At 40.3% G+C, this 16,017-nt stretch overlaps 1 protein-coding gene across 1 annotated transcript in view; it reads left to right on the plus strand.

Moving 5' to 3' along the window:
• Positions 1-804: 804 nt before the first annotated feature.
• The window catches only part of pdia5 (protein disulfide isomerase family A, member 5), a 66,307-nt gene continuing 51,094 nt past the window's right edge, over positions 805-16,017 (plus strand). The window contains exons 1-3 of the mRNA XM_010879729.5: positions 805-931; positions 10,287-10,416; positions 12,292-12,379. Of these exons, the coding sequence (XP_010878031.1) occupies positions 866-931; positions 10,287-10,416; positions 12,292-12,379 (284 nt within the window). The 5' untranslated portion in view covers positions 805-865. The remainder of the gene's footprint in view (positions 932-10,286; positions 10,417-12,291; positions 12,380-16,017) is intronic.

Genomic DNA, 16,017 nt, shown 5'->3' on the forward strand with positions numbered 1-16,017 from the left:
GGCCACATGACAGTTTTCCACTTCACCTCAGTTCACATTGAAATTGGACGTTGAAATTTGGACAGTGCAATCAGTGAAAGCACCCTCAAAGGGCTTGGCTAAGGGTGTTTCACGGTCCGACAGTTAACCTAGGGTTCCTTATAGGGACAGCCGAAGAACCCATATGGAACAATTTTTGGGAGTTTACGTACAAAAGTGTGGAACTCAAAGGGCTGTGTTCGAGTCCTTGTGGTGAACACTTTTTATGTTCCAGGTAAAAAAAATGAGTTCCAGGGAAAACCCGGCTTTAGATGGAACTAAAAGGGTCAATCAGCAACCAGAAACAGCTCTGCCTGGGGTTGGGGAAGGGTTCCCCTACAAGGAGAGCCAAAGAACCCTTGTTGAACCCTTTTTCTGAGAACTTCACTGGCCTAGACTGGTCTGAGGTTTCGAATGACATTTTAAATAATAAGAATTCAATTATTTGTAATTTCTAAAGTAAATTCTTGAAAACATATAATTTAAAAATGTTCTTGTAATTACTGAATTTCAAGGCAACAGCACTAATGCAATAGAATTTAAACTGAAAGACATACATGAAACTAGTACCTATAAAGGTATTTCAGTTGCTTTTGTTTTGGTTTATCTATACAATATGCTAAATATGTCAATCCGTAAAAGGTGTCTCCACAATCAAGCCAATTTAGCATAACTATTTAAATAATAAAATACGTGCATTGCGTGGTTTGCAGGGGTGGTTAGACTGGTGTGTCTCTAATAATGCGAACAACAGAAGCAAAACTACATTTCCTAAGAACCCTAGCTGCTGCTCAACAATCCATGGACAACTGATTGCGCTTGCGTATCCAGACGTGGCAACGGCATCATGGCTTCTTGGAAGAGCTACGGGAGTCGGACCAGAGAGCTGAAAATGTACATTTTCATCGTGTTGGTAAGTTGCTTCTGTTTATTTGTTGTGTCATATAGACCGAGACACCGATAAGCCTACTAGTGGACTTGAAATTGCGTTGTTCCTTTCATTTACTATGCGAAAGCCTGCAATGTTTCTTGCCTCGTCTTCGTGCAGAGAAGCAAAGTTGACAGCCCTAGCAATTTTAATTCACAGGCTGAATTTGAGGGTTGTAAATATACCTAGAAACGTGTTAATATATTATATTGCATCTTAGTTTCGTAAAATGTCGACATAACGTTTCATATTATTTGATCAAAAGTGAATGGTTTGACAGCACCGCAGGCATCTTGTTGTCCCTTCTGAGAATGGATAAAGAATTCCTGTGATGACGTAAAGAGCCTGGCTGGTTAAAATAGTCAATTTACACGTGATCTATAATTGAAGACCGTAATGTTGCTTTATTGCAAATTGCTGTTTAGTTTCAGTATATCTTTAGACCAAGTTTCTTATTTCCCTTGGCCTCTGTTGTGTCAATACAGCTGGCCAGTCTGGTTAGCACACTTTTTTGTGTATTTGGGAACATAACTGTTATTTTTGCGAAATCAAATAATTGACATAAGTTACTTTTCAAGTGAGAATGGATAGTCCGCCCGTTTCATGAATTTCTACCCCTCAAGTATTTTTTCTCGGCGGTGGGCGTGGCTTACGTTTACGATGAAATGCTCTTTGGATTTCCTTGCACAGCTAGTGATTCGGAAATCTTTTACGATGTAATGACTTGACTTGAATTGCTACTTTGATTGCCTAAAGAATGCAATGCTTGCTACAGATGTAACTTATTTCTTACAAATGTAACGTTACATTACGTGATGAGCATATTGTAACCAACCACACACTCAGTCCTTGATAGGCATATTTTCCACGTCATTCCAATCTCAAGTCTTGTGCGCCATGACATTTCCTGTTCAGCATCCTGTTTGGTAGTTTAATCCTGTCAAGTCAAACAAAGGTAGGTGCTCTTGTAGGTGTTTTGTAATGGCAGACAGGGAAAATGGCGCGTGCTTGTGGGAAGAGATTACATAGACGTGGAGACCACACTCTGTGTGTGCTGAAGACTCTGGTGGCAGGGTGGCCCTGTTTAGCTATCTGTCAAAGCAATTTTTTAAATCTCCTAATCTGGGTGGAGGAACTCATGGTGGGTTGACTGCCTCGGGTGGTGGGCTGCCCTCATCTGCCCTACACTATACCCAGGAGTCCTTCATAGATTGCTCCATCTCTGTCCAGGGGACAGGACAGCCAGCGACATCTGCATTCCAAATAACACCTTGTTTTCTATACAGTGCACTATTTTTGACCAGAGCCCATTCATTACAATCCATCTCCTAAAATCAATGGTTCATATTTGGACCACCATGGTTTTCCACTTGTCAGCAGTTCAGGGCCCGTTTTTAACAGTAGATTACATCAACTCAGTACGTCCTTTAAGACTGTTATCTGACAGTGTCATTGGCATCTTATTGGCAAAAACACACAAACGAATACAATCACACATGTACATGTGGTACACGTACACACACACACACACTAAGTAAATCAGCGCTTAGTGGCTATTATTCGGCTCACTGATCATTGGGAAAATGTCAGATTTGTGTTGATTCATTAAGTGGGGCCTCTAAAACAGAAAACAGAATGCGTTAGGAAGCCTGTGGTGTTAACTGTATTTGGAAATGTCACCAAGCTGCACAACATTTACACAGCATTCATAATATTAGGGATTGCTCAATGTTTAAGTAAATCTCCCCATTTTCACATTTTGGTCTATATAACAGCGTTGTCAATTCAAATACATAAATAAACTTGATTGGTGGTGGTAGACAACACACCCCTCATCATGATCTGTCCTACTGTTGACAAGAGCCATTTTATAAAGTGACAATAGAACTTTCTAAAATGGTTCTTGGACTCAGTTTGTTGACTGAGAAGTGTTTATTTTATAATGTCACACTCATGCTTATTTCTCTGTATATAAAATCAGTGATGTGCTAACTTTTCTTAGCACTTTTGTTTTTGTATACATCTTGAACAGAATTGTCTATTTGTGTGTTTGAGTTGGGAGTGTCTACTTGTAAATGCAGTCTAGTTCAAATCAGACAATGGCCCCATTTTTCAGACTTTAACATTTTAAGACACTACCAGTTAAACATTTGGACACACCTCATTCAAGGTTATTTCTTTAGTATTATTTTCCAAATTCTTGTATAATAGTGAAGACATCAAAACTGTTCACGAATGGAATCGTATATTCTACAATGTGGGAAATGGTTAAATGTGTTTGTGTGTTGTCTGTGGGAAATCTGTTTATCGAGAACATTGTTTTATACAGAGGAATGTCAATGAAAATAAATAGAAATCACAAGCTTGTCACCTTGAATGTTTTCTGTAAGACCTGACTTTGAGCTGAAGTCTAGACAGTTTCGTCTTGGATTGCCCACTGTGTGCCCCCGGCTCTGGCGTGTGATCTTTCAATTCTGACACGCTACAGCTCCGGTGAGCGCCTCCATGCCATAGGGAGACGACAGGGGAGGTGATGTGAGTCCTGCTGGGAGCTCATGGCTCCCATTTGTGAACCTGCTGGCTTGGTTTGGCATGTGGTAATATTATAAATATTATAATTTGGTAATACAATTATCAAATTATAATAAAATGAAAACACAGAGCGTTGTTAAGTGGCATGGGCCTGGGAGTTTGTCTTATTACTATGGAGGAGAGAATGGCCTTATTCTTGAGATGCACTCTGATACAGTACAACCAGTGGCATCGGACCGGGAGGGACAGGGCTAAGTATATAGGGCCCTAACCTGTAGAGGGGCCCTCAAATGTTTCAGCCTTGAATAAAAAGGGGAGGGAGCCTCAGAGACCGCCTATGTAGAGGGCCCAGAATTTTGTGCTAAATCCCCAAGTACAGCCCAGGGAGACAAGGTGGTTTATCCATCCAAACTTAACAAAAATTGTAGACCTTCTAAAACCTTTGGTTGCCCAAACAGTTTTGGCTTTGCATGTGGAAGTCTTGTTGTATCAGGTACCTTTAACTGACAATTTTGTGAATTATCATAGAAATGAAAACAGAAATCTGTTTTTAGTGGGAAGTATGGATTTGTCTGAAGCCGCAAAATAAAACCCATTCTCATGAGCACAACAATGCCTAATCCAAATAGGTTGAATTTGATCAGTATTAATAATAGGATTAGCTGTAAACCATAATTCTGGGGGTGAAATGAATGAATGGACTTTAGCTGGTCCTTTTGAAATATTCTGTTAAGCATTACTAATAGTATAAAACTAACAGTAAAGATCAGATTTGTAAGGTTTGGGGAATAACACCTTATGCTACTAGAAATGGTCTAAACAAAGAAATCATGCAATGTGTTACAGCCAAAAAATAAAACCCTTGCATTGAAGGAAAAGTGTTTTTATTCGTACTCATTACTTTCAGTGATCACAAAAACAACCCAGGGGCTATTGAGATGAAATAGGTCTATCTACCCATTCAGCTGTGGTTGATTAGCTGCCTAGCATGCAGCTAATCATGCTGCTGTATTCCATCTTCATCGATTGGGAGTCTAGTCTGAGCTATTCCCTCTGCTCACTGTGTTGAGGGCTAACAGTGAGCAAAGGTGTTTGTTTGTATGTATGTATGTATGTATGTATGTATGTATGTATGTATGTTTGAGGTTGACAGATTGATCGGCAGGCCTGATTTAATATGGGCACATTTTAGAGGTTTTAAAAGCAGTTGGTAATCGGTAAGGGTTTTCCGATCTCGTCATACTTGTAATTGTATCTGTTCATCACACGTGATAGTTGTGGTATAATATACATAACATGAATTGTATTTTTATCTGATTGACAATATGACCATCCTGGAAATTGCCTTGTATCTATGGCTATTTAGTAAGTTGCTAGTATGAAATGGAGTTAGCTTTTAGAAAACAATATCACATTTTCGTTATTAGCTACAGTTATATTACGACTAGGTGATTAGCTAACCGACTAGCCAGGCTTTAAGCTTCTAGCCAGCCATTATCCTACAGCTTTGAATGTGGTGCCTGTTATTTTATCACCAAATCACAGCTACATCAACTTTGTCAAAACTGCTTCTGGTTTAAAAGCATAACTTTTGGGCAACATATGCCTAAGCCCCATTATGTCTGGTGAAATCAAACACTGCATTACAAATTAAGAACCTCATACAACGTTCAAGTATTGTGACAGGGCAGCTATATTCAAGATTTAATTGACAGTAAACCGCCAAATCAGACTCCATAAAAAATTGTCCAAAGTCTATATTACCTATACAACCCTATCTGTAAATCACCCACCCAAGCCCATTTTCGCGCATACATTGTCATAAAAAATATCCCAGTTTTGTGGGAAACCCCCTCATCTGGCAACACTGCATTTAGCATACAGACTATAAAGTAAATAAATATATTATTTGAGTTTGTGTGTTGTACTTAGTCAGTGAAACATTTGCTTAATAGTTTTGGGAAAGAGTTTTATGTTGTTTGAAAAATTACTGTGTGAAAACAAATTGCACCAAACCATGAAAAAAACTAATGATTGGTATCGTCCATGAAAAAATTCATAATCGGTCAAGCCCTAGCGCGTGCCACTTAGCCTAGCCCAAACTAACAGAAGCTTCTGTAATAAGTGTATGAGAACCAACCATTTCACTTATAGCCAGGTTGCAGCCCATCCATTCATTGGCCTTGTTAAAGTATTGGCTGCCAGTCAACTGTCGGGGCAGGGCAGGCTATGCCTGAGTAGTGAGCGGGACGAGGTCAGTGTTCTAGGGAAAGCTTGCAAATCCTCTCCTTGTTATTTGTGTGAGTGTTTGCCATCCATTCTGAAGTCAGTGATCCCCCCCACCCCCCGATCTTTTCACATCCTCTCACACGCTGCAATTGTACAGCTTTCATTTCACTTTAATATTGGCCACTTCCTGTAAATATTATATTTTTTGCGCTTACTTGCCTCGGGCTAGAAATCATCACCAGCCTTTCTATCATTTCTAAAGGTCTAATGTTGAAATGGCTGGTAGTGATGGGGCAAGAAATTTTACATTTTGGCATAATATCTTTGACTTTATCTTGTATCTTTTTGACAATATTGCTTTGTGCTTGTTGAAAAAGTACAATTCACATTATGTATTATCCTTAAGGTCATTATTTTGGAATTTCTTTTATGTTTTGGACTTTGTTTTATTGTGTGTGTGTGAACCTCGAAAAAGCTTTTTTTGCTTAACCAAACAAAATGTACCATCTACAAAATGAAAAGTTAGTTAATGATTTCACAAGTTATTGTAGAGTTAGTATAGGACACAATTTTACACCAAAATGTTTGATCTGCTTTGTGTTTTCCTTTTTGTAACTGAAAAAATTATTCAGTTATTGGTATTGTCACAGCAGTAACGATGTGGTAGATATTTTACCCCTTATGAGCAAGGTGGATTTCAATGCCCCCCTTTCATTTCACAAAATGGTTGCTTCAGTGCTTCTCTCAAGTCTTAACTTTCCCTGGCTGTGATGGCCTTGTCAAGTCTAGAAGTGGAGATGTAGAGGGTACATCAGAGGACAGACGCTGTCAGGAGAGAGGTGGAGGGCAGGAGAGGTGACGTGGAGCCTCGTTGAGCTCCTCCAAAAGGAAGAGAGAAGCAGAGAGGTGGATAGAAGAGAACACTGTCTGCCAGAGGTGTTGCTGATCTGGCCCCGAGATGCCCATACTTTAATTATCCCTCCCTGTCTTTTCCCCACACCCGCCGCAAAGTCCGCTAAAGGGACATCACCCTGTCATCTTCTCAACACTCTCCGTCCACAGCCAGCGGCCTCACACCTGAGACACCCAGAGATAAGAGGAAATTAGATGCCCCCTCAGGGACCAACGTTAACCATGCTCTGCTGGCCCGGGGCCAGTAAATAACATAGGGCTGGTGGGTATTTTCAGGGTCGTTTCTGTTCAATCCAACATGTATTCTCTGTCTTATTCTACCATCGAAAATTGTTGAAATCGGTACGTAGTTGACTGCCAAAGAAAAACAGTTTGCCAGATTGCAGAACAGTTCTAATTTGTGTGTCTAAATATGCAGTGTCTGCTTTCGTGTCTGCTGCTTTCCCATGTGCATGGCAAAGTTGATCCTGTGAGCTGCGATTTTTCGTATTATTTTTAGTTATTCGGCAGTGTCAAAGCTTTCACATTTGCCATAAAATTACTTGTCCACTCTTCAGCAACTAGCACTGCAACTGCAGTGCCTATAACCAGTGTCCTCATGTATACACAATACAGAGCACACTGTATATAACTAGTGTCTTTATGTACAATACAGAACACACATTGGCTCTCATTCATGAAACCTTTTTAGAAAGATCTCCGATTCTAACGTTGGGAGAGACGATGATCTCCAAGTGTGATTTATGGAACTGTCGCACCTCTTCGAAATGTGCGTGAACACGAGAACACCCTGCACCTGTCCTTATTTACATATGACACCTGCAATTTATGCAGGTGAGGTGATCATCAGCCTAGGAATTGACAGCTTTCAGCATAAATTAGAGCCAGAAATCACTAATTAACCATTTGTCGTTCTCCATGACAAAATCAGGAACACTCTCTCGTGTCTCAGCCCAGAGCCTGAGGTCCTTTAGAAGTGCAAGCTCTGCCATCTTTTGGGTAACTGCTCGGCCCCAAACTACTGGCTTATTTATCCTTTAAGACCAGTTGACTGATCAAGATACCAGCCACCGTATTTATAATGACCATTCAGTGAATGATATAGCCACCCTTCTTTTCAATAACTGCCATGAGGCTTCCATCCATGCTGTCTGTCAGTTTCTTGATCTGTTCACAATCAACCTTCACTGAAGCAGCAACCACAGTCTTCCAAATTCTGTTCAAAGAGGTGTATTGTCTTCCCTGACTGTAAATCTCATGTTTGAGAAGGGTCCACAAGTTCTCAATAGGATTTAAGTCCGGTAAGGAAGGGGGCCAGGTCATTATTCGGGCAAACTTGAGGCCCTGGATGCATGTGATGGAGCATTGTCCTGCATAAAGAACATGGCCTTCTTGAATGCTGAGGACTTCTTCCATGCTGAGGACTTCTTCCTGTATCACTGCTTGAAGAAAGTTTCTTCCAGAAACTGGTAGTAGGTATGCAAGTTGAGTTGGAACTTTCTTCCAACTTTTCAACCCGAAAAGGTCCAACTACCTCATCCTTAATGATAGCAGCCCATACCAGTATCCCTCCTCCACCTTGCTGGCGCCTGACTCGAAGTGGTACCCTGTGTCCATTAGTGATGGCCACAGGCCTATCCAGTAAGAGTCACTTTCATTTCATCTGTCCATAAAACCTTTGAAAAATGTCTTCAGGTATTTCTTTGCCCAATCTATACACTTCAACGTGTGATTCTTATTCAGTGGTGGTTTTCTTTCATCCTTCTTGACCTTGGCCATGTCTCTGAGCAATTGACACCTTGTACCTCTTGACACTCCAGGTAGGTTGCAGTTCTGGAATATGATGGCATTGGAGGATGATATATTCCTGCTAGCTTCACGTTTAATTCTTAAGTCTTTTGCATCTTTTCTTCTCCATGCATTTCTTGCACCCCAGTTGACTTCGCAAAAAAACATTTGAGTGTCCGGTGGTCACGCTTCAATAGTTAAGCTATTTTAGGAGTGTTGCATCTGTCTGAAAGGCATTTTACAATTTATGACTTTTCAGTGTCAGTTAAATCTCTTTTTTGGCCCATTTTACCTGAGGTCATGAAGCTTCCTAATAATTATGCACACCTTGATATAAGGTGTTATTCACTTTTGCCACACCCTCCCTCATTACACAAATACATATCACCTGAAAATTATTTAATCCAATGAGCATTCAAGTTTATAAGCAAGTTTGTCTAGTGCATAACATATACAAAGGCAATTCATGCCTTACAAAGGCATGAATAACATAAATGTGAATACCGAATAAAGTGAAAGAAAGAATACATAAAACATTTTTATACAATATTTTATATTGTGGTATGTTTATATGTTCTATTTTCCTTGTCATCTTATTTTATATTATATTATGATCTTACTATTTTTATAATTATAATTGTTTGTTGTTACCATTGCTGTTACAATTGTTGTTTTTTGTGATAATGATGGTCTTATTTTCTGATGTTGCTTTACACGGTCTCTGACCAGACGTGAGTTTGATCGTAAGGACACAAAGATAATATTGATGAATACCAGCACTATCGGTGAAATTATCGTACAATAATTTTAAGATAAAATGTTATCGTACGCTTGTTTCATGAATGAGGGGCATTGTCTATAGCCAGTGTCCTCATGTACCTCAATACAACACACTTTTTATAACCAGTGCCCCCATTTACCTCCATACAGAACACACTGTCTCTAACCAGTGTCCTCATGTACCTCAATACAAGGGGCCTCATTTTGCATGACGTTTCTGTCTATAACCAGTGGCCTCATGTACCTCAATACAAGGGGCCTCATTTTGCATGACGTTTCTGTCTATAACCAGTGGCCTCATGTACCTCAATACAATGGGCCTCATTTTGCATGACGTTTCTGTCTATAACCAGTGGCCTCATGTACCTCAATACAAGGGGCCTCATTTTGCATGACGTTTCTGTCTATAACCAGTGGCCTCATGTACCTCAATACAGCACGCATATTTATGGGATTTACTCCTGTTTCGCTCATTGTAGTGATTGTAGGTAATTTATTATTGGTCATAATAACATGACTAACAGAGTGTATGTCCTGGATGACCCCAGTCTGTTCATGCCACTAGTCTTTTGGCCAACTACCCCGACAGGCTCAGTTAGAAAAATGTTAACGATGATCCCTGCCACGCTGGAGTTCTTCAGTCATCCAGACAGAAATGTAGGAAAAGATGACTCTTCACTTCTGTTCTGATAAGAATGTGCAGAATTCCTGTCACGCCCACCTTCTGAGCTACCCAGCCAGGATTGGGAATTAGAAAATTGGTCCCGACAGGTGCTTGTTTTGATTTTATGTTATATAACTCATCACTGTGATTTGATAAATGTACTCAAGAACGTGGACATCGGTGGCTAGTTTTGTACTTCACGGGGGATTGGGCAGATTTAATGAGTGATGACGTGGTTTGAAGTGATATTAGACCACCTACATAATGTTTCATTTTGCACGAGGTGTCCGTCTGGCGGTCTCATAAGATCCCTAAACGACTTATGTTCCTCCCTTAAACCTTTTTTGTGTTATGAATTCTGAATGTTGGTTGGCCTCTCTGAAGGAATACATTTAAATGAATGAATACACAGTATCTATCCATCTTTGTCTTCAGATATGCCTGGTGTCCGTGCTGCAAGCGACGGTGAAGGTCTCTCCTCTGATAGAGAAGGTCAGCGACCACAAGGACTTCAAGAAGCTCCTGAGAACTCGCACCAACGTCCTGGTGCTCTACACCAAGTCAGGTGATTCAGAATGTTCCTCCCCTCAGCGTCGAGTCGGGGGACTTAGTTGGCGTGCTTTATGAAGTCTGTGCCTTTTTGTACTGAGCTTCCGAGTCAAAGAGCTTATCTAGGATCAACTCTGTGTAATCATATTCATTATATTCTCATCTAAAAGGCAACTTGGATCCTAGATCAGCACTCCTACTCCTGTACAGTCAATCGACTTGTCTTCTTTGCCCTGGTTCTAGAAACACTACGTAGAGTAATGTACCCGAAACATGGAAAGGAACCTAAGAACTTAATGTGGTTGAATAAAGCCATACGACTGCATTCACTTATAGCCATTAGGGAAATAACCCTCTCTTGCATTTAATTACATTTCAATTAGCATATTTCAAGCTGGCAGAAAAGTGTGGAGTGCACTCACAGTCTCATGGAGAAGTGTGTGTGTTTGCCTGTGTCTGTGTGTTTTGCATCTATGAGTGCACATCAGTTTTCTTACTGTTTTTACTGTCTTTTAAGTTTAACGTTGGGTAAATTAGTAAAGGACACAAAAATGTGGTATCCCCATTTAGATTGATAAGTGAATGTGTGTGTGCACGCACTTGACCTGTGGGTAGTAGTCTATATTTCAAAATAATACAGGTATTCCAAACAAGTAATAATGTCACAATTATTACCATGAGCATATGAAAAACATTAGAGTACAAATTTGGGCCCGAATTATAATTATTGATAAACGTTCATGATGAACTCCACATTTTTACTTCAACTTTACTGTTAAATCCAGACCAACTGATTGTTCCCCAACTCCTTGTTGCGTCAAAAAAAATATCCCTTTCCCTCGGCTAGAATGAAGAAAACAAAGAAACCGTCTTTCACACATTTACGTGAATACAATTAACACTAATCTAAACCCAGACTTTTTTTTTCGTTCTGCTTGATATCCGACTACATTTTCTTGTAGTAAAACAATATACTGTCAAATGTGTACAATAGGAAAAAAACATTGATTGAAGAATTCATCCCTTTATGGGATACACATAACAGTGTAATTAATCCACTGACACCTGATTGGTGCCCTTGTCTGAGCGGGGGACCCCCCCCCCCTTGACCTTATATGTCTGCTGCAACTGGCAGATCACAAATCGCTAAATAACGTTGCAGAAACGATGTGGTGTTGAACAGCATCTCAGAATGTACGACTTCTCTCATCCTCCTGCTGTGGTCACCAATCCACAGATAGGTTATTGCAGGAGAAAACCACACCAGGTTCCACTCCTATAAGCTAAAAATATTGAGAAGCTATTCACAAGACTTATGGAATGGAGTGAAATTTTCTGTTCCAACAAATCCCATGGGCCCTGAAGAACTCAACCTGTTCTGGATGCAAAGCTGAGATGTGTTGAAGGGGTTATAAATGCGATTTATTGTTGGCCAACGGAGACAAGAATCCCAGTATGCGTGCTTAACCTCTGAGTCGCAACGTGCAGGATCTCTGGGGACAAGGAGGTATTCTGTCGTGATTGTTGGAATGCATGTTATTATTGTATTACTGTAACCTGGTTAATCAGTAGACCTCGGTTGTGTTAATGACACTCATAGCCGGGCAGAAGGAGCCCAGAGACACTTCGTTTAGATAATGTGAAAACGTGCACTTTATGCTTTCTGAGATTGTAGGTCTTTTGCAGTGACTTCTCTCTTATCTCTCTCACTGTGTGCGTGTGCGCGTGTGTGTGTGTGCGCGGGAACCTCTAACATTCAGTAAATTAGTTTAATCACTCTTGAAGGCTGGTGAACTGTGTTTACGGCTCTACCTGCAGTAACTTACTTCACTGTGTGTGTGTGTGTGTGTGTGTGTGTGTGTGTGTGTGTGTGTGTGTGTGTTATAAACAGCTACGTCTGGGGATTCTAAGCTGAAGCTGCTGTCTGATGTTGCACAGGTTGTCAAGGGACAGGGCACCATCGCCTGGGTTAACTGTGGGTGAGTACAGGATTGATGCACGGAATGGCATGCATTAGTCCTTCAGCTGACGTCTCAATGTTGTATGATTTCCTAAGGGTTTCCAAGATGGGTTCTTTTGTATATATTACAATCTCCATGTTCTCCATGTTCCTCACGGTCTTAGAAAAAATGTCCAGTTCATTGTCCAGAAAGGCCCAGCTATAGGAAGGTGTCATTAAAACCCTGTTCATATGACTGCCTTTTAAGAACACTGTCTGATAGGCATGGGCTAAATAATCGATAGGCTTCGTTGAAGCCTCGGCCAGCTCCATGCCCCTGTGTCATCTCTTTATTGCTATGCCATCTCCATCTTTCCACTGTTCCACTAATCAGTGTCTGCCTGGCATATCCTCCTGAAATCACAGTGGAGTTTGGATAAGAGATGCAGTAGCTATGCTCATTAAAATAAGAAGTCTATTTTTCCATATCCACATTCCGGCTGTAGAAATGATGGGAAGGAGGAACTGGTCTCTTCAGACCCTGTGAGTACACGTGGTCTGTATTAGTATGAATGAGTCACGAGCACAGTGTGGGAAGACACGCTCTCCCATCCCGCTTTCCCGGAAGGCCCCGCAATAGATGTGTCAGATATGTCTGCTCAAATGAACCTATTTAAAGGTGCCCACCAATCATTTCGACTTGATTTAGACTGGCCATTCTTGTTTAGGTCCCACTCCCGAAGTCTAACACAGGTTGCTAATACCTAAAGTATTTGCATCATTGAGTTAGGAACATTTTGGTGTCCGTTTTTAGGGAAGCAATAGCAACAAGCAGTGTCTCGGCACAGGATTTGTCTTGACAGTTGAGGGTTGTTCTGTCTGTCTCTTGTCTGATAATTACGTGAACCGTTTGGACCACAAATGTGGTCAAATAACCTAGTATTATTTGCTCTTATCATGTCAACAAGCTAGGAAGCGATGTGAATGCATTGTTTAATTCACAGCTGTAAATCTGCCATAGACATATATAAAGTGTCTAATCTGTGAATTGCCTGTAATGAAGCGTCTGGGGAGTTTGTTTTTCATGCCGCGGTGCCCCAGGCGGTCTCTGTAGAACCAATACAATGCTTGGGAATGCACTATACCTGCTTGCCTCGGGCTGCACAAACAAATGATTTGGCATGTCACGTTAGTGTTTATAACATTAATGTTGGATGAGCAGGATTCTAAAATGCAACTGGATCACACAATTGCACCATTTATAAAATGGTCATCCTTGGTAAATACAAACCAAAAGGCATCGAAAAGCTTGATCTTATCAGTTTGATCTTATTCTCCAAAAACATATGAATCTAACCCTTGATTTATAATGCAGAAATCATTATTTTGAATAATTTTTGCCACAGTTATTGACAGCTTTAGAAAATATTGTATATAACAAAATAAATTCGATTTTTATGACAATTTAAGATATTTACTTTTTTAAATAATATGTTCTGTGTATATACAGTATCTCTCAAAAGGTAGTACACCCCTCACATTTTTGTAAATATTTGATTATATCTGTTCATATGACAACACTGAAGATATGACACTTTGCTACAATGTAAAGTAGTGAGTGTACAGCTTGTATAAGAGTGTAAATTTGCTGTCCCCTCAAAATAACACAACACACAGCCAGTAATGTCTTAACCGCTGGCAACAAAAGTGAGTTCACCCCTAAGTGAAAATGTCCAAATTGGGCTCAATTAGCAATTTTCCCTCCTCGGTGTTATGTGACCTGTTAGTGTTACAAGGTCTCAGGTGGGAATGGGGAGCATGTGTGTTAAATTTGGTGTCATCGCTCTCACACTCCCTCATACTGGTCACTGGAAGTTCAATATGGCACCTCATGGCAAAGAAAATATGGCACAACAGAGACATTACCAAGAACTGGACATCCCTCCAAAATTGATGAAAATACAAGAAGTAAACTGGTCAGGGAGGCTTCCAAAAGGCCTACAGCAACATTAACGGAAATGCAGGAATTTCTGGCAAATCCACAAAAGTGTGGCTTCACCAGAAGAAGATTAACGTTTTGGAATGGCCCAGACAAAGCCCAGACATGAATCCAATTGAACATCTGTGGGATGATCTGAAGAGGGCTGTGCACAGGAGATGTCCTCGCAATCTGACAGATTTGAAGCGCTTTTGCAATGAAGAGTGGGCAAATATTGCCACGTCATGATGTGCCATGCTAATAGACTCCTACCCAAAACTGAGTGCTGTAATAAAATCGAAAGGTGCTTCAACAAAGTATTAGTTTAAGGGTGTAAAACCAGGTTATTGTAATTTTTTTATTTTTCCTCCTCAAAGATTTCAGTTTGTTTTTCAATTGATTTGTTCACATTATAGGTCACATTTAAGGTGGAGTAAGTTCTGACATGATGTACCTTTGTCACATTCTTTTACATCACAAGAACCTGGCATTTTAACAGAGATGTGTAGACTTTTTATATCCACTGTACAACTAAAGGCTGTAAGACTTTGAAGAAGAATGAAATGTGTTTCTGATATTACATTGTCATTCTGCCAGATGGAAGTGTAACATTCAAAAATAATCCAGCCTTGAAGCAAAATGTACGCTTTAATAGAATGTGCCCTTCATCCCGTAAGAAACATCTGACATTAGACAATGGGATTGCCACTTCAACAAGATATGATGATCTATTGATGTAAATTATAGTATGACATCATGGAGTCATGGCCATTTTTTTTCAGGTCAAGGAAATCGGATGTCTACTGTTCTGGGGATCTTTAAACAAAAAGCTATGAAGAATGACTACACTTCCAAGACACGATAGAAGGAGTTGTTTTTCTTTAAAAAAAAATTCTATAGTTGTTACCCCTGCGGGATCTGACTTCTACTCCACTAGATATCCTGCCATTTTATCTCCCCGCTGTTTTTTTTGTACACGTCAACCTCAACTATTCAAGCCATTTTGGTCCTTTGGGAGAGAAGGCTTCAAAAAGAAAAGTACAAAGGAACCAAGATCACACCTCTGACACCACTCAAAGCATCTCTTAAAGTTTGTCTCAAGCCAAAATGGTCAGCAGTTTCTTAGACCTTTTTCTTAAGCAAGAAATTTGCTTTGTGTGGGTGTGTGTGTGTGTATATATATACACGTATTTTATCTATAAATAAAAGATTTAATCCTATATATTATAAGAGTCTGCCCTTAACCCTCGGTTTCTTTTTCCAGCGTATGACATAGAACTGAAGGTTATAGTACCTGAGGCTGGTCTGTTCGGTAACACCCCTAAAGGCACATATTGCTCTTTGCAAGGTTATTCACCTGTGACCCAACCGTTATTCTTTACATCTGTCTCTGCCCACTCATTTAACCATCATTTCCCTCAAAATACTGAAAGGGGTTGTTCCGTAAGGTTCTACAGTTCCATAAAGTACATACCTGAGAGACCCTGAGATGACAGGCTTCATAATTGCTGTTCAGTGTAACGGATGAAGCAGTTTGAGCTTCTGTAACCATTAGCCTAGCATTGGGACTCTGGCGCCGATTGTTTCCCTCCTTCAGCTCTTCAGTGGACCATGTCCAAAGCTTAGCAGTGCTTGGAAATGGAGAGAGACGTCCTCGCGTGTCACAGTATGAGAAACGTGGTCCCCGCCAACAGAGGAAT

The sequence above is a fragment of the Esox lucius genome, chromosome 16 (assembly GCF_011004845.1).
Source record: "Esox lucius isolate fEsoLuc1 chromosome 16, fEsoLuc1.pri, whole genome shotgun sequence".
In the NCBI taxonomy this organism is placed as follows: domain Eukaryota; kingdom Metazoa; phylum Chordata; class Actinopteri; order Esociformes; family Esocidae; genus Esox; species Esox lucius.